The 17,661-nt window shown below is 53.5% G+C and overlaps 1 protein-coding gene across 2 annotated transcripts in view; it reads left to right on the plus strand.

The window, feature by feature from the left end:
• ADCY5 (adenylate cyclase 5) overlaps positions 1–17,661 on the plus strand; it is a 137,906-nt gene that overhangs the window by 93,497 nt on the left and 26,748 nt on the right. Inside the window, exons 4-12 of one of the 2 annotated variants that reach the window (XM_036218900.1) lie at positions 1,658–1,769; positions 3,501–3,628; positions 5,682–5,753; positions 6,649–6,790; positions 8,823–8,963; positions 11,539–11,561; positions 12,507–12,651; positions 13,917–14,014; positions 17,100–17,187. In XM_036218900.1, coding sequence (XP_036074793.1) covers positions 1,658–1,769; positions 3,501–3,628; positions 5,682–5,753; positions 6,649–6,790; positions 8,823–8,963; positions 11,539–11,561; positions 12,507–12,651; positions 13,917–14,014; positions 17,100–17,187 — 949 coding nt within the window. Of the gene's footprint in view, positions 1–1,657; positions 1,770–3,500; positions 3,629–5,594; positions 5,754–6,648; positions 6,791–8,822; positions 8,964–11,538; positions 11,562–12,506; positions 12,652–13,916; positions 14,015–17,099; positions 17,188–17,661 lie in introns of both variants that reach the window. The other variant, XM_016159360.2, reaches the window with a different exon arrangement.

Here is a 17,661-nt window from a genome sequence, read left to right on the forward strand (position 1 = left end):
CGAGGCTTCAGTGAGTTAATATAAAGTGCTTAGAACCACATCCAACCGTTTGAAAATGTAGATTTTATTATCCAGGTATGGCGAGGCCAGGAGATGATCGCCATGAAAAAGACTGTTTGATGCTCACAGTTTCCAAGTGAGAAGGGCAGACCACACTGTGGGGGGTCCAGGCAGGGAAGCGCGAGGGGCCAGGAGGCAGGCCGAGGGGGAGAATGTGTGCAAGAGCCTTCATGATGGGAGAGAACTGGTGAGACATGTATGTAAGCTCGGAATTGGTGATTTTAATAATTTTAGCAGGCTGCGGAGTCTAGGGAGTGTCCCAAGTTACCTGGCACTTGTCCGTGGGTTTGGTTAGGGCAGGGGAATAGTGGCCCCACAAGTGAGAGCCTGGTCGGGGCAGAGGGCTCTGGACCCTGAGGTGGGTTGCTGACTATCTCTAGGAACTGGCTAGCCTGGGAGGGGCAGGCTCCCCGGGGTGAGTAAGGCCCCAGATGTCAGACCTCAGAATAGAAAGACATGGTTGTTGCACCAGCACACTTTTTCAGAATAAAATGACAAGATATGTTTAGTTCTGTATTCTTGCTTTAAAAATGGGACTGTCGGCTCTGGAGCCTCGGGAGCCCTGTGGCACATTAGAGACAGCACGGGCCCTGGGGAAGGGGTGGAGGTGGTGCACCTAGTGGGGAGCCCATTACGCTGCCATCTCTGGCTTATCTATTGAGGTTCAGCCTCCTCATCTGTGAGGTGCAGACACCAAGTGCTCGCTTCGGGGCAGCCCAGAGGACTTGGTGAGATGGCCCGTATAAGCTCCCGGCCCCCCAGCATCTCAGCACATGAGTTACTCCACTTTTATGTCCCTTTTAAGAAGAAAACCGTAGGGGCCCTTACACATTCTGGCACTGGGACTTCACCTCTGCTTGCCTGTTATGAAAGAAAAAGAAGGTGATTTCACTCTTGGGCACGCGAGTCTCAGAAACCGATGAAAGATCCACAGCATGCCACTCAGGGACTGGCTAGTGCATTTGACGGGCGTCTGGGGATGAGGCCAAAGAAGCTGTCGGGGGCAAGTTGGGTGGCTTCCAGATATGGCTCCTGGCTGTATCTTCCTCTCCTCCTTCCTGGGCCTTTTAGCCTGTCCCTTTTAGAGGATTCCCTTGGGATCGGAGACTTAGGGTTGGAGTCCCTCGTGTAGAGGCTAGAAAGTGAGACCTTTGTACAGCCACCATTTGGGCCTGAGACACTCTCCAGAGCAGATGAATCAGAGGCTCCCTATCCCCAGGCCCAGCTCCCTTGAGGGGGCAGCTCAGGGGTCAAACAGGCAGCCCTGAGAGGTGACAGAGGATTGGGAGTCTGGCCCCTGTCTGTGGTAACCTCAGGCGGGCATACCTTCCCAGGGCTCCTCAGCCTCTGTCCCCTTTTCCTCCTGCGTAACAGGGTACAGAAAGGAGGCCTGGATCAATGTTTCCCAGCCAACAGGGAGAGGCCACCATTCTCAGCAGACCTCTCCAGTGCCAGGTCACTTTATCCCCTCCTGAGCATCTGTGTGAGCTACCCCAGGGCTCGTGCTGGCCCGCAGCCATCCTGAGGCTGACGATGGGCCTGGCTGTGTCCCCTCGACCTTCCTCCCTCACGGGTTCCTCCCCCCTCATCTCCCCAGCATCCTGTTTGCTGACATCGAGGGCTTCACCAGCTTGGCGTCCCAGTGCACGGCCCAAGAGCTGGTCATGACCCTCAACGAGCTCTTCGCCCGCTTCGACAAGCTGGCTGCGGTGAGTCACCCTGCCCACTGCCCTTGGGCACCCGTGTGCCTGAGCCAGGGCCAGCAGGGTGGCCTGATCTGGCCTGCCTGAGGGAGGGAGGGTGCTGTGGTCGAGAAACCGCTGAGCACCAGGGATGGGCACCATGCCAGGGTGTGCCCTGCTGCTGAGCAGGGCCCGCTGCTGGGAACGGGTGACTGGCGGGGGACCGCACAGGCTGTGGCTGTGTCCTCGTGCCCTGCATCAGCCCCGGTCACATACTCAGTTGGACACGCTTTCTTGGTGTCACTGGTCACGAAGGAGTGAGCGGGTGAGCCCTCCGTCAGCGGAAAGGGGGTGGTGAGGCCTGCAGGTAACGCTGACCAAACCCCTGAGGAATTTCTGTTCCTGATGATGTTGGCCAGAGTGAGCAGACGATGTGTCTGAGTCCCAGCTGGCCTGCAGACAGCTGTGGGCCAACCCCCGGAGGCTTCCAGCGAGAGGACTCTTCAGTGTTCAGGCAAAGCGGAGGTAGCACCCCCGGACAGGGTGGCATGACACGCCCGTTCATTCTGGGTCCCTGTTTATACTCTGGATTCCTTTCCCAGCTTCTGTGGCTTTGGGTGATGCCCTTGCCCTTTGCGGAGTCATTATATGCCAGGGGCCTCTTACCGCTGTGTCCACTGTCCCCTTATCATGTTCTGTGCTAAAAACAATCAGCGAGCTGCGGCCCACCACCTAATGCCTGCAGAGGGCCTCGCCTCACCAGTTGTTTTTATCACTGAACGTGGTTAGGTCAGCAGGTTCGTGCTTGGCCTGTGGGCGCTGGACAGGCTTTAAATGAGAGTTTAGGCCACATGGACACTGGAGTTCCAATGTCCAGCTTCGTGAACTAATTTCCTGGAGCCAGACTTGGACGACTCAGAATTGGTGATTAGTGACATCCACCTCAGTCCCAACTGTGGATCGATTGTGGCCTGCCGGGGTGACCCTGCTGCGCCCCGATTGTGGCCTGCCAAGGTGACTCCGCTGCACCCCGATTGTGGCCTGCCAGGGTGACCCTGCTGCGCCCCAATTGTGGCCCGCCAAGGTGACTCTGCTGCACCCTGATTGTGGCCTGCCGGGGTGACCCTGCTGCACCCCGATTGTGGCCTGCCAAGGTGACTCCGCTGCACCCTGATTGTGGCCTGCCGGGGTGACCCCACTATGCCCTTATTCTGGCAGTTACTTTTTAGCCCATCTGCACTCACATGCTTGCTAGTTGAGCAGAACTGTTTTTGATAAAAACTCAGAGTCAGGCAAACTTGTGGTTAAATCTCATTTTTGCTTTAGTTTTTTTTGTAAAAGAAGAAGATTCAGAAAACTGTTTATAGAACCTTGGGCCAAGAGTCAGGGCGCGCTCCGGGGGCTGCCATGGGACTGGGACGGCCCCACTCAGCCCGAGGCCTTTCTCTGCTGACCGGTCCGTCCTACTTGCTGCCCTGGTGCACCCTTCTTCCTGGGCCTCTGCGGTGGCTGTCAGAGTGAGTTCCGGAGGCTGGAATGTCCCTCGGAGGGCTGCTCAGCCTGTCCTCTGTCCCCCATGGCTGCTGATAAGCGTGTCCTGGGACCGGGGCCGCGCACAGTGCCGGCACTGGGTCCGTGCTCACTGCCCTAAAAGGCAAGTTATTCCAGGCATGGAGTGAATCTGTTTGCTTCCCGTTTCTTACCCTCCCACTTCACTTTCCTGCTATTTTTAATTTTAAAAATTAATTTGCTTTCCAGGAGAATCACTGTTTACGTATTAAGATCCTGGGGGATTGTTATTACTGTGTCTCGGGGCTGCCTGAAGCGAGGGCCGACCACGCCCACTGCTGCGTGGAGATGGGCATGGACATGATTGAGGCCATCTCGTAAGTGCCAGTCTCCAGGGGGACTGCCCATCTGCAGGTGCACTGTCCATTTCCACGGGGACTGTCCCATCTCCAGGTGCACTATTTCCAGGGGGACTGGCCCCCAGCTCAAGTAACTGACTGGCTGGCCGCCTGGCTGAACTGATGGAGACAGAGAAAACAGTGGGGCACAACCATCGTCTAGGGGCCGTCCAGCCACACGGGAGGGTTGGTTTGTACCTGCAGGCGTCGAGCCTTCTCCTGGGCTCCCCTTACCCACAGCAGCCTGGGAAGCTTGCCCCTGTGGCGGGGGGGCCTTGCTGGAGGTGTGGATCCACCTCTGCGGGAGAGGAGGCTGCGCTTATGCCACGTGCGGGCCTTACTTTCCGGTTCCTCGTGTCCTCTCGCTATCAGCCGGCCAGGGGTAGACCCCGCTGCACTAGCTCTGCTTCTTCCCAAATGAGAAAGATTGGGCTCATGGGGTAAACAGCTCCCGAAGGTAATAATTGTAGGCAGGGGGGGTCAAACACAGGTGTTCCATTTTTTAAAAATCTACTCTGCCCGGGAGTGTAGCAAAAGGAATTTTGGCCAGTTTTGGCCATTACTGGGCCTAGAAGAATCCCTGGTTGTTAAAAACCATGAACAACCCAAGCTTACGTGTCCTCTAGGGAAGGGTGTCAGAGATCGCTTCCAGGTTTAGTAACTCTGAACTTTAGAAGTAGCCTGGGCGGGGGTAGAGGGAAAGCCACAGTGGGCGTAGTCAGAGTAGCTGGCCAGGGAGGTGGCCAGGTCCGTTAAGTTTGGCTCAGTTCCACTTGGCAGTGTTTGCTGAGTGCCCCCGCGTGTCTGGCTAGCCAGTGGGTCCCTTTCTAGAAGGAAAGAGTCTGTCGAGGGAGAGAGGCTGGGGCCCCATTGCCCTGATGACCAGGCATGCTGAGTGGACGTCAGCAGGTAAGAGGAGCAAACTGTGGTGGGAGGACCAAAGAGGCAGCCCTTGATTCCACTGAGAGGCCTGGAGAGGCTTTGTGGAGGAGGTGGCCCTGGAGTCAAGTGTCTTCAACCTAAGCAAGTGGCCAGAGACATTGTGGACGGAAGGAACAGCTCCTATAAAGTATGAGCAGAGGTGATCCCAAGACAAGAGAAATGATGGGTGACTTAAATCTTCCCTGCAGTGGGTGTCAGCCTCTCCCTAGTGGGGTGGTCAGACTGCTATGTCAGACTGCCAGCCCCACAGCTGGCCGGGTGGGCTCAGGGCCCGAAAAAGTGCACACTGTGTACACCCCCCAGAACACCTGCACCCTCTTCCGCAGACCCTGGGCCCCAGATACGTACCTGGAGATGTATAGCTTCTGTGCTACTCCGTTTCCCACAGAGGGGGCCTACCTGTCTACTGGGGACTCCCTGGGTACGTGGTGCACGTGGCGGGGACCGGAGCTGCCTTCTAGCGCATGGAGCACCCCTAGTACCCTGCACCTGCCTGAGCTCCCCTTCTTTCCTGAGCAGACATATGCTTTTTTTTTTTTAACTACCTTTCTCCATTATCCTCCTCACGTTGAAGAAGCAGCAATGTGGATAAATCCAAAAGCATTATATGAATGAGGTCTGGCTCAAGTTGGCACTAATGTGCATTTGCATTTTCAGAACACAATTTAATTGACTGAGTAGCCACGACCCCAGGGGCCCCTAGTGAGGGGAAGCAGTGGGGCCTGGGTTTTAGCGTGAGGTGCCACGCCACCTTGTGGCCAAGCCAGGAAACAGTACCTCCCAGAGTTAACAGCACCTGAGCTCCAGGGCCCAGCCCCGCCCTCCAGGTTGAACAGGCTCAGACTGGATTTGCACTGGCCCGAAGAGAAATAACTCTTTGACCTCTGCATCTTCTGACGAACCGCCCCCCCCCCCAACCCGACCCCCTGCATCCCAGCCTCACCCCCACTCTGTGCGCCTGGCCCCTGACCCTCTCCCAGCCTCACCCCTGCTCCATCCCCAGGTTGGTCCGGGAGGTGACAGGGGTGAACGTGAACATGCGCGTGGGAATTCACAGCGGGCGAGTACACTGCGGTGTCCTTGGTCTCAGGAAGTGGCAGTTCGACGTCTGGTCTAACGACGTCACGCTGGCCAACCACATGGAGGCTGGAGGCAAGGCTGGGTGAGTGGGAGCTGGGGGAAGGGCCCAGGCTGAGTTCCCCCACCCGTCTGCACCCAGAGGGACTGTTATGAGGAACCAGACTCGGGGCGGGCAGGACGGGGTGGCTTGCAACCCGGGGGCTGGCAGAATTTAAGTAGGAATTTTTCAACTTGACACGTCACTTACACCACACCATGGCAAGTCGTAGGGAGCATCGGGTCAGCTTTGCCAAGAAGCTGTTTACACAAAACACAGTGGCTTGTGGGATGTGACAGGTAGGACTGAATTTTAGAGGAGGGAGGAAATATGCAGGTAATTTCTGAGGAAAGGAGATGGAATGTGTGCTGGCCTGGACGATGGGCAGGATTTGGACACAGATGAGGCAGGTGGGGTTGAGAGAGTGTCAGGTGGAGCAAATGGGGTGAGGATAGGATAGAAAAACACAGTATTTCCAAGGAAAGGGTGTAGAGCAGACGGCCTTTTAGGGACCAGTGTGAGAAAGAGTACTTGTGCTAAGGAGGACATTCGTGCCAGGCAGGGGGCTTTGGACTCAGTTCCGGAGTCAGCAGGAGCCACTGCCAGCTCCTGGGCAGGTCTGCAAAGTTAGTGAGACTAGAGGCCGTGTCATCCCGGCAGGCTGATAACATGTCATATTATGATAATATAACATAGATGTGAGGTGACGAGGTCACGGTGGACACAAGCCCGGAAGGGCCCTACCTGAGCCATCTTGATGACATCAGAGGGACACAGGATATCGAGGTTGGGAATGAGGTTGGGGTTAGCATTTGAGCCAGAGTTTGGGGCCCTGGGATTTGAATCGTGATTGAGTCAGTGGCAGTTGGGTTGGACATGGAGCTTGAGTTCTGAAGTCACGTTTTCTACCTGCCTCTCCTGCTTCCCTCCTCACCTGTAGACGCATCCACATCACCAAGGCCACACTCAACTACCTGAATGGAGACTACGAAGTGGAGCCCGGCTGTGGGGGCGAGCGCAACGCCTACCTCAAGGAGCACAGCATCGAGACCTTCCTCATCCTGCGCTGCACCCAGAAGCGGGTCCGGGGGCCGGGGGGCTGCATTCTTTGGGGAGGAATGTTTTCTTGGCCTGCTGCTCCCTTTCCTTCTTCCTCTTCCCTTGAGTCAAGTCATAAAATCCTTACGGTCATGGTTTGTGGATCTTAGGAAGGACATGAGAGTTATAGGGACCCTGCAAAGGCTGACGACAAAGAGGGAATGTTTTCATTTTGCTTCTGTTGCAAAAATGCACAGGCCCGAGATCAGTTAACAGCAGCACGTCAGAAGGTCATGAGAGGGAAAGGAAGCCTCGAGGAAATCTGCATATATCATTTACTTTATCTCCATCTCCCTCCTTTCTATTGCCTAAACTTGGCAGACGGTCGTCCTCTCTCTCTCTCTCTCTCTCTCTCTCTCTCTCTCTCTCTCTCTCTCTCTCAGTCCTTCCTACCCTCCCTCCCTCACACTCTGTATCTCTGCCTGTACTATATATCTTTGTTTCCTGAACCTCTTTTCCCCTCTTTCATTTTCCAGTCCCTTTTTTTTTTCTCCTTTTGTCTCCGCCCACACTTACCAAAATATAAAACTGAATTATCGGCAGACTTCAATGTTCTATTTTTAATAGTGTCATGTTCTGGGTTCTTAATTTTTAAAGTGAATGAAGAGAACATTTTATATTTCTCCCTAGATTAAAATGCCTTTTACTTATGAATCTTTCAGTTGGACTTATCGGTTGGTCAGAGCTCTTTGATAGAGAGAAGCTTCCTAGTTTCTTTCCTAAGAAATTAGACTAAAAACAAAATTAGACTAAAAACAAAAACAAAATCAAGCTGTGAGAAACATTCAGAGATGGCCTTTGATGACGGCAAAAGTAGATTTTTTAAAGGAAGCAATGCTCCTTTGGGCAGGTGCCTGCCCTGAAGGGGACGTCAGTGGGCACCTCTCCTTGCCTCGGCAGCATGCCTGGGACACAGATCTTGGCTTGCAGGGGCCTCCGAAGGAACTGTATCAGCCCCTCCACAAACATCAAGAAGAGTGACCGAAGGAACTGTATCAGCCCCTCCACAAACATCAAGAAGAGTGACCGGAGGATTTAGGGCACTTGGGGAGAGCTATTAGTGGCTTAATTGACACATTTAAAAACATTTGCTTGTTGTTTGGGCTGGAATGTAAATGAACTAAAACCCTCTCGGCCCTCCTACAACACCTCTCCTCTCTCAAGGCTCAGAGGCTTCTAGCCCACCTTCCCGCCCCACCCAGGCTGAAGGCCCACCCTCTGCCCTGGGTCTTGGTTCTTCCATCGTGACAAGTGGTCCAGACAGGAAGAAATGGAGGCAGACCGTGACACCAGCCCCCCGCCCCAGCAGTGTCAGTGGAATCAGGCTGTGTGCCATCCCTCCAATTCCCTGCTCTGATGGGCTTGCTTCCTAGGCTTATGGAGGGAGTCGGGGGAAGGCCCCCTGGCCTCTCTGAGCCTCCGATCAAACCCATTTAGGTGGATGGACAGACAGATGGATAGAAGAGATCGTGGTCAGCACATGGGTGTCTGGCTGAGTCCCCGCTTATGTATTTGCACAATGCATGCCAGCCCTTGAATTTCATATTCTAATGACCTGAATCTCTGGAAGCTGCCTTCTGAACAACAGGGTCTTTCCCGTTGTCCACTCCGTTAGGACATGCAGATTTTAAATAAGTTAAGTGGAGATTGGAATCCCAGGTTCCCTCCCCATTCCGTGCACTACATATGTAGGCTCCGCCCACCTCTGAGAAGTCCACGTGAGTGACACATGTTCCCGCGCCTGGTTTCTTTCTCACAAGACTAACCTCACTGTCTTGTTCTGCTGCCCCCACCTGGGCCGCCAGGGCTAGCATTGGGGTGTGGAGGGATTAGGATGCTTTCTCGGGTGAGCTCTAGGATCCCGGCCGACCTCTGGGCTCCAGGCCGTGCAGAGAAGAGGGCAGCTGCCTTAGCTGCTGCAGACCTGGCCAGGCACTCGGGAGGAATGAGAAACCACACGGAGGCTCTTCTGGCGAGTCCTGCCCACAGGCTGATGCCTCTGTGTTGCTCTCCCAGAAAGAAGAGAAGGCCATGATCGCCAAGATGAATCGCCAGAGAACCAACTCCATCGGGCACAACCCGCCGCACTGGGGGGCTGAGCGCCCCTTCTACAACCACTTGGGTGGCAACCAGGTGTCTAAGGAGATGAAGCGGATGGTGAGTGACTGGTGGGGCAGTGCGCGGGCAGCACTCTCCAGGGTGGGCCTTCTGTGGGTGTGAGGGCCGGGCCAGGCTCCTTGCGTTGCCTGAGAGAATCTAGAGAGCCACAGAGGAAAGGTGGGAAGTGGGGCTCCCCCCAGCTTTGGCGAGGGGCCAGAGTGTCTGACTTCTGGCCCCAGGTGCCCTCCATAAGCCCCGCTGCTGAATTTTGCGTTGTGACACGCGGCCTCGCCCCTTCCTCCCTCCCTCCTGTCAGAGCTCGCTGGCGTAGGCTGGACGCGGGCCCTGAGCTGGTGGTCTCTTGGCACTGTCTGGTGAGGCCCCAGGGTGTGGGGAGGGCACCGTCGTGTCAGAGGCCCTTCTGGCACTTGCTGCATTTCCCGGATGTTTGAAATACATCGTTCGTACCAGTTACTCTGAAAGCATCCCCGTGCTCCTTGGCAAGTGACAGGTAATGGTCCCCTTTGCCCTCTGTGCTGAGAAACGCCCCTGCTAACTCCAGCCTGCTGCTGAGAGCGCGGAGGCTGAATGAGTGGAGGCCGTGCCAGGGTGCTGCCCCCATCTCAAGGGACCCTGCCTGGCTTGGAGACAGACACCCCCAGCACCCCCGCCCACACACACACCAAGGAAGAGCTAATTCAGGATGTGCTGCCCAGGTTCTATCAGTGATGACAGAAAGAGGAATTCAGAAGTTGGAAAGAAGAGAAAGAGGGATGACAGAGGTCAGGTTATGACAGCCGTGGGTTTTTTTTGTTTTTTGTTTTTGTTTTTGTTTTTGTTTTTCATTTTATCTGAGAGCATGGCTTTTGCGTCAGGCACACTCCTCAGGTCAAGGCCAGCCTCGCTTTCAGGCAGAGTTACTCACCCTGCGGAAGGGCTGGGCGAGGAGAGAAGGTTCGGGGAGCCATGTGTGTGGCCACGTAGCTCCCACAGAGCCCGGTAGAGGGATAGATGGGACATTCGCACCAGGACCCCCAGCTGGGAATCTGTGGATCAGGCCAGCTCTCGGTTGCAGACTCCACAGGAGTCCAGCTGAGTCAGCACACAGAGCCAGGGACCCGAGAGAGGGGACAGCTGGGGACCCAGTCACTCTGTATCTTGCTAGCTAACAAGTAGCAGATGACAAAGGCTTAAGGAAAGTGTACAGAAGAAAGAAATAAATTGAGTCAAGACCTCCATTTTAGCTTTGGATAGTGAAGAATTAACTCACAGGATGCCAGGGTTGTGAGGGAGCAAAATGGGAAAGCCCAGCCTCCCCCCCTGGCCTTGAACTTGGACTGCCACAGACCCAGAGCTCCAGCCACAGCTCCTCCTCCCTCAAGGGCCCTTCCCAAAGCAAAGAGCAGTTTGTGGACCCTCCCTGTTTTCACCCCAGCCCTTTAATCTCCTGTGGAGACCAGGATGCCCATGTGACCAGGGTGGTCGAGAGGAAAGGGGGAGGAGGGACTGAGAGCAGGGTGAGAAGAGGAAGGCAAGGAGGGAGGAGAGGAGCAGAAGAGCTGGAAGACAGGAGAGAGGACGGAGGGTAGGTGGGGGACGGAGGGAGAGCTGGAGATGATGGAGAGTGAGGAAGAAAGAGATGGGGAGGAAAGAGGTGGAGAACCACCAGCAGGTGGGAAGGGCGCCTGGTGGTACTTTCTTTTTTAAAAATCTGTGGAAAGTTTATTTTCTTTAGTGATATTTGGTTTCAGTGGACTCTTGAGTTATTTTCAGAGCCTCAGGGGCATTTTGGACGATAAGCACCAGTTCAGCAGACACATTAATCATTGTTAGGATGAGGAACCTTGGAAGAATTAGCAGAAGGTCTATAATTGGGAAAGGGTCCTCTCAAGGGAGACTGGCTGCCGGAAGCTCTCCTTCGGTGTTAATTACCCAGCAGGGAGGGAGGAGAAACAGTGCAGAAGAGCTCTGCCCAGCCCGGGGCCAGCATCCAAGCACCAGCTCCTGGCCCTCTAGCATGCCCAGGCAGTCCTGGGCTGGGGATGCGACAGGTCCTGGCAGTTGTCAGGCACACCATTGGCCTTTAGAGTTAAACTTGTTTGAAATCTGAGAAAGATACGCGAAAGGAGAGCTTTTGCCCTAACGCCCTGACTTCCACTGAAGATGGCATGGGGTGTGGGGATGGGGGATGGGAATTAGACTAAGCGGTGACTGAGAACAGTTAGAAAGGTATCAAACTTGTAGTCAGCGGTTTAGTTCTTTAAATCTAGTTCCAACTTTTACCCAGCTTTTAAAACATAGTGACGAGTTGTGCCGGATGACGTTTAGGCAACGAGTGTTGTAAGGTGTCTGAGGTTATTTATTAATAAGAAGGTTGACGGGTGGCGGGGTGGGGGGGGGGCGCGGCTTGGTGGACTTCTGCTCATCTAACCAGGCCTAGGGGAGCTCTGTGTCTCTCAGCAGGTGAGGGAGGGAAGGGAGAGAGGATGGACTACCGAGTGACAGTCCTCTTTATGTCCAGGCTCCTTGGTGAACTAGAGAGAGAAATGAGCAGCAGCCCCCATCTGTAGAAGCCTCCGTGTTCAGTCCTCTCTGTTCTCATACTCCTCTTCTCTGTGTCCCTCTCTTTCAGGGTTTCGAAGACCCCAAGGACAAGTGAGTAATATGCCCTTCTTTATTTCTGCTCCTTTGGCCTGGGGTAGATCTCCAGATTGCATTACAGCTCATTTTCTCCACACCCTGTGTGGAAGGAGCCTGCACACAGTCTTGGCTGAGAGTGTCCAGAGCCCACGACAGCTGAGCGATGGGCAGCCCAGGAGCCCAGACGGCCCGGTGGAGAGGCCGGGCCCCAGCACTGCCTGTTTATAATCTCCACTCCATGCACACACAGAACTACACACATGTGCACTTTGCACGTGTGCGGGTGCATGCGCACACACACACGTGCGTGCAGCTCTCAGGAAAGTGCAGACCTTGCATGGCGGTCACATGCAGCACTCAGCTACCTCCAGCGCCCTGGGAGAATGTCCTCTTTCCTCTCCACTCCCCAGTTCTCCAGGGCTGTCAGAAACCCCACTCACCGACTGCGCTTTACTCTGAGAAATAGGATTGTCAGCTCGGCACCCAAGGATCGTGAAACCTGCTTCCCAGATTGTGCCTGAGCCAGGTTAAAGCCCCTAGGTGACTCACAGTCCCTGTGGCGGAAGTCTCACCTCCTGATCTTGGCCTTTGTTTCTGAATGATGGTACAGCCGGAGAACGAGGAGCAAAGAATGTTACTTGGGGTGTAGTGAATAATTAAATCTTTACTAGTTCATATCATTATTATATATCAATAGAGTCAGAAAAGCCTCATCGCCAGTGAGGCCCTCCAGCCAGCGGGTCTGACTTCGGCAGCTTTCTACGTGTGTGTAGTTGTAAAGAGCAGGAACTTGGGCTTCTCACCATCCTGGTCTTAGTCTCAGCTTCCTCACCCCTTATTAGGGCTGATCTTGGGCGGCTCCTGGGCCTCTCCCAGGGGTCTGGGCGCATATTCAGAGCTGCCCCTAGCAGCGCCCACGGGTGATCATCCTGTCTTGGGTCTGTGCCCCTTGCTCCTCAGGAATGCCCAGGAAAGCGCGAACCCCGAGGACGAAGTGGATGAATTTCTGGGCCGAGCCATCGATGCCAGGAGTATTGACAGGCTGCGGTCTGAGCATGTTCGCAAGTTCCTCTTGACCTTCAGGGAGCCTGACTTAGAGAAGAAGGTACAACAACACCCTGGGAGGGAGGGGGGCCCCAGGCGGAACCAGGGCCAGTGTGAGGGAAATGAGGCAGCCAGTGGCTCCCTCCGCTGTCTCCATCACCTTGGAAGGAGCCCTTCTTGCCACCTCAGCTTCCCAAGCCCTGATGCTGTGCTACCCAGGAGATGGAGGTTTTACGGAGACTTCCTTGGTCGGAAGGGATAAATCTTACCCTCCTTGAGCCTCAGTTTCCTTTTTTAGAAAATGAAGATAGTTAGCGTACCTACCTCAAAGGGAGTGAGGATTATAAGTCCATGTACGTAAACCACATAAAACAGTATCTGCCGTAAAACAGTATCTGCCACATACTAGATGTTTAATAAATGTTAGTTGCGATTTGTATCTTTGTTGTATTTATTGCTATCATTGCCAGCAGACCGCCCAGCTTCACTAAACCTCAAAGTGTTAAAGCTAGAAGGGGCCGTCAAAATCTCTTTGTCCCCTCTCCTGAAACTGTGACTGAGAGAACTAAGAATTAGAGTAGTTGCTCTAGCAGATGTGCTCTGGGCTACCCAGTGAAGTGTGACAGCCGGAACCAGTCCCTGGTTCAGGGTCTTTGACCCATGTCACAGGGTCTCCCTGGTGTTCAGTTAAAATGGGCTCACGTGAGCTCATGTCATCCTGAGGCGAGGCAAACCTAATTAGGAGGGAAAGCTGTGGGAGGGAACCACTCTGTTTACCAGCAGTAGATGGGACTGACGAGGAGTGACCTTTCTGGGTGACTCGGCGCCAGCACAGCCTCTGCTTTGGTGGCTGTTTGGTGTTGTGGCAAGAGCTGGGGCTGGGAGTCAGGACTTTGGAGGTGAGCTGTGTGATTTTGCCCAAGTCTTGTGACCTCTCTGAGCCCTAGCTCACTCATCTCTAGAGTAGAAAGAGCAGCAGTCCTGAGCCCACTTACCGGGCGCTGTGAGCACCTGCGATGATGCCTGTCAACTCTGGCACGTGTCCTAGCGTGTGGATGGTGTTCAGTAATTTCAGCCATGCTTATTATGAGTTACTCAGCAGTGATCTGGTCCTCAGAAATTTTCTGGTGTGCCACAATTCGACTACCCTCCCCACAGGCGTCACCTCATGGTGATCTGGACTGGTTTCTCGGGAGCTAAGGCTAGCACTGGTTCTCGGGTCTTCTCCGTCCTGGGAGGGGGCTGCGCTGGGTGTGTCTGGGCTGGAGCGGGGCTGGGCAGTCACAGCCGGTGCCTCCACCCCCTCACCCTACTGTGTCCTCTCAGTACTCCAAGCAGGTGGATGACCGATTCGGTGCCTATGTGGCATGTGCCTCGCTTGTCTTCCTCTTCATTTGCTTTGTCCAGATCACCATCGTGCCCCAGTAAGTACCCCTTTTCCCGGGTTCCCTCCTCTGGCTCTAGGGAAGGGGGCGTGGACGGGGAGGTTATATAGGAGAGCAGAGGAGAGCAGAGGCAGGAGTCTGGGCTGAACCTGCTCAGCAGGGAGAGAAGTATCCAAATGTGTTCTCAGTGGGACTGAGAAGCCGGGGGTCTTACTAGTCTGTGACCGGGAGGCCACGTGCTCATTCCAGAGTGGGCGCTTCTCTCTCGGCACTGCCCGCTGCATGGGAGACGCCTCACCACTCTGCTCTCCATTTGAACCCACACCTCTGGCCTCCATTGAATTACCCAAAGTCTTCGCCGTGCTCATTTGTGCATGACCTTTGGTTCTTGTTTAAAAAAAAAAAAAATTAATACATCTTCAAAAAATAAAGGTTTTCTGCTGCTCTGGATTTTTCAAAGAATGAATTTCAGGTCCCAAAGGCCTTTGTCAAAAGAGATGCTCCAGAACTTTTGAGGGCCGGCCATGTCCTAAGAGAGGCCCGTGCCTTCCCAGGGGGCCCCTCCGAGTGGACAGTGGGCTTGGGGCACAAAGTGTCATTCACAGTTATGCTTAGGCGAGAAAGAGGACTGCTCCACACGTGTGTGTGTGTTTGTGTATCCATACATATGTGCGTGTATATATACACACATTTTTAACCTTTTATTACACAATATTTCAAAGTAAAGTAAGTAATATAATCACTAGCCATCCCCTAAATAAAACAATTGTTTAATCTTTTGCACTTTTTTAAAAATAAATTTTAGACACAAGGACATTTTGCCCATAAAAACCTCAGTATACACCTATTTTAGGGGCATTTTCCTTTTTAACTATGATGTCTTATGTACCAAACAAAATTAACACCAGTTCTGTACAGTCATCTAATACCAAGTCCATGTTCAAATTCCCAAAATATTTTATTGTCTTAGTTTATTCGTGGCCAGGATCTACTTAAGACCCTCTCATTGCATTTGGTTATGTCTCTGAAGTCTAACTTAATCCAGAGGAAAATCACCCCAACACTTTCTGTTTTTCATTTTGAAATAACTGTAGACTTAAAGAAAGGTTACGAGAGTGCTATAGAATGAGTTTCTGTGCATCTTTCAACCAATTTACATAACCCCAAGGCAGCAGTCAAACCCAGGAAATTAACACTGGAATGACACTGCTAACTAATCTACAGGCCATATTCTAATTTAGTCAGTGTTCCCCGAATGGCCTTTTCGTGGTCCAAGAGCCAGGCCAGGATCCAGCATTGCCTTTAGCCGTTGCATCTGCTTCGGCCCCTCCAATCTGTGACATTTCCTCAGCCTCTGCTTGTCTTTCATGGCCATGGTAGTTTCGATGAGTACTGGCTGCTTAATTTGTGGAATGTCTCCATTGGAGTTGGTCTGACGTTTCTTATGATTAGATTGAGACTGTGTATTTTCAGCGAGAATTCCACAGAAGTAACGTTATGTGCTTCTCAGTGCATTGTACCAGGAGTGCATGATGTCGATCTACCTTATTACTCAATGCCTTTTATTTTTAATGGCACTTACGGTTGAGGAGATGGCTCTTACATTTTATCTGCAGTGACTGTCGGGATACCACAAGCGAAAACCAGACACTGGCAGCCAGCTACGCCCTGGTTATAACAGCTAGTGCCCATTGCCCCTTGCGCAGAGGCTGGGCAGAGCTGGTGGGATCGTGGGTTCTTCTTGGCATGGGACCCCATTTTCTGTATTGATGTGGAGCTACAGGTATAATAAGCAGCCCAGGTTTTCTGTCCTATTGCAACTGAAAGTCCCCTTCGCCTGGGCGCACTCTCCTGCCTCGTGGCCACTTTTCTTTCTCTGCAGCATGGCCTGGAGTCTGAGTCACCCCAGTTCCTTGCTCTGCCTCCAGCCGCTTCATTCCCTTCTCAGGCCGCAGCTCCAAGTTGCTAAGGCATCGACTGAAGTCATTCTCTAGCTGTCCTCTCTCTAGGGAAGCCTTAAAAGCTGCTTTAGAGTTCCGTCTTTCCCTCTGAAGAGAGTTCCCTCCTCTTGTTCTGTGTTTTAAGGCAGCTAAATGCTGGCTTCTGGGGTAGCCCTGAACAAAGACGCCATTCGAATGCCTCTCTAGAGGTGTCCCCTGGCTTCTCAACTTCTTCACTTGCTTTTAACCTGCTAACAACGCCTGGCATCTCCAGGCCACTCTTGCTCCTGGAAAGGTGGGGTGACGTGGTGCGGTGTGCTGTACCTCAGCCAGCCCCTGCCCCAGGAAGAGGCCAGTGAAAGATCCCAGATGGACAATCACCTTGCAGCTCTTTTGTCTGAAGATTCTGGCCCACGGTAGACGTTAAGATAAAATTGCCTGCGATCTGCCTCTGAAAGGAGGGGCAGCAGGAGGCTCTTGAAGTTTTGTTGTTGTTGTTGAACTGGTTAGGAACAGGAGAGCAAAAATTGAGCAGGACTTATTGTGGGTCCTAGCGGTGAAAGGGGGACATGATTTAGGGGGACTCTGTCCTCCGAAGAGACACATTACTGCCATTTCTTGGATCGGCTTGTTGAGCTGCTGACAAATACATTCCTATAAACGATGACTGTTTATCAAATCAGTTTTCAGCCTTCGTAGTTACTTAACAAGCCATGAGTGGCTACTTGGAGGAAATGACCAGGTGATTTTTAAAATGCGTTTTTCCAAACTAAACGAAGAGTCTGGAGAGCTAAGAATGAGGCAAAATATTGAGCAGGTGTCACCCGGATCTCCATTTGGTGCCCTGTAGGCGGCTGCTGCCCTAGGAAGGTGTAGGAAGGTGGGGAGGTCAGGAGCCAGACGGTCGTGGAGGAGGGTCCTGAACCGGTTCCCGAGGCCCCGCGAGCCCTTCTCAGTGAGCCAGGGGCTGTAGGAAAGCCTGGAGGTGAGGGGCGCAGGGAATACTGAGCGACTTCTGCTTCCTCCACAGGGGCTCTCAGAGCCCCAGCCCTCCAGAGCTGCGAAGATGGGCGCTCGGACCCTGCAGCCTGCTCGCTGGGCCGGGCCCCGGGGAGAGGCATCATTCGTTCTGGTCGTCCTTCAGCCGGGTCCACCCAGAATTCCCACCTCCTCTCTTCTTCCAGCTCCGTGTTCATGTTGAGTTTCTACCTGACCTGTTTCGTGCTGCTGACCTTGGTGATATTTGTGTCCGTCATCTACTCCTGTGTGAAGGTGAGTCCGCCTGACACCTGAGCTCTCGATCACCACCTTCTCTTCCTTCCCGGCCAACTGATGGGGGCTCTCTCCCTGTAGCCTGAGAGTCCCACTCGGGATCAGGGATGCATGATGCTGGGTTACAACTCTTGACTGGGGCTAGCAGCGAGCTAGAAGTGGAGCCTCAGTAAGTGGAGCCTCATTTGTATCGGCTATTTTAATTAGCCTTCGTAGATCCTTGCTGGAAGAAGGTAGTGTCACTGCCTCTTCTGTATGTCCCCTTGGTATCGGGTGGGATGGCAAAAGGGCACCCAGCACAATGCCTGGCACGAAGCAGTGATCAATAAACATTTGCCGAAAGAATGAGGTGGAAGAGGTCTCTGAACGCCCCTTCGGTGTTCCTCCTGTGCCCCGGAATTGACCCTGGAGGGGACCGCAGCGATGCTGGCTTTTGAGCTGCTTATTATGTAGATGAGGAGCGAGGCCCAGAGT

Source organism: Rousettus aegyptiacus, unplaced genomic scaffold (genome assembly GCF_014176215.1).
Source record: "Rousettus aegyptiacus isolate mRouAeg1 unplaced genomic scaffold, mRouAeg1.p scaffold_m13_p_4, whole genome shotgun sequence".
In the NCBI taxonomy this organism is placed as follows: Eukaryota; Metazoa; Chordata; class Mammalia; order Chiroptera; family Pteropodidae; genus Rousettus; species Rousettus aegyptiacus.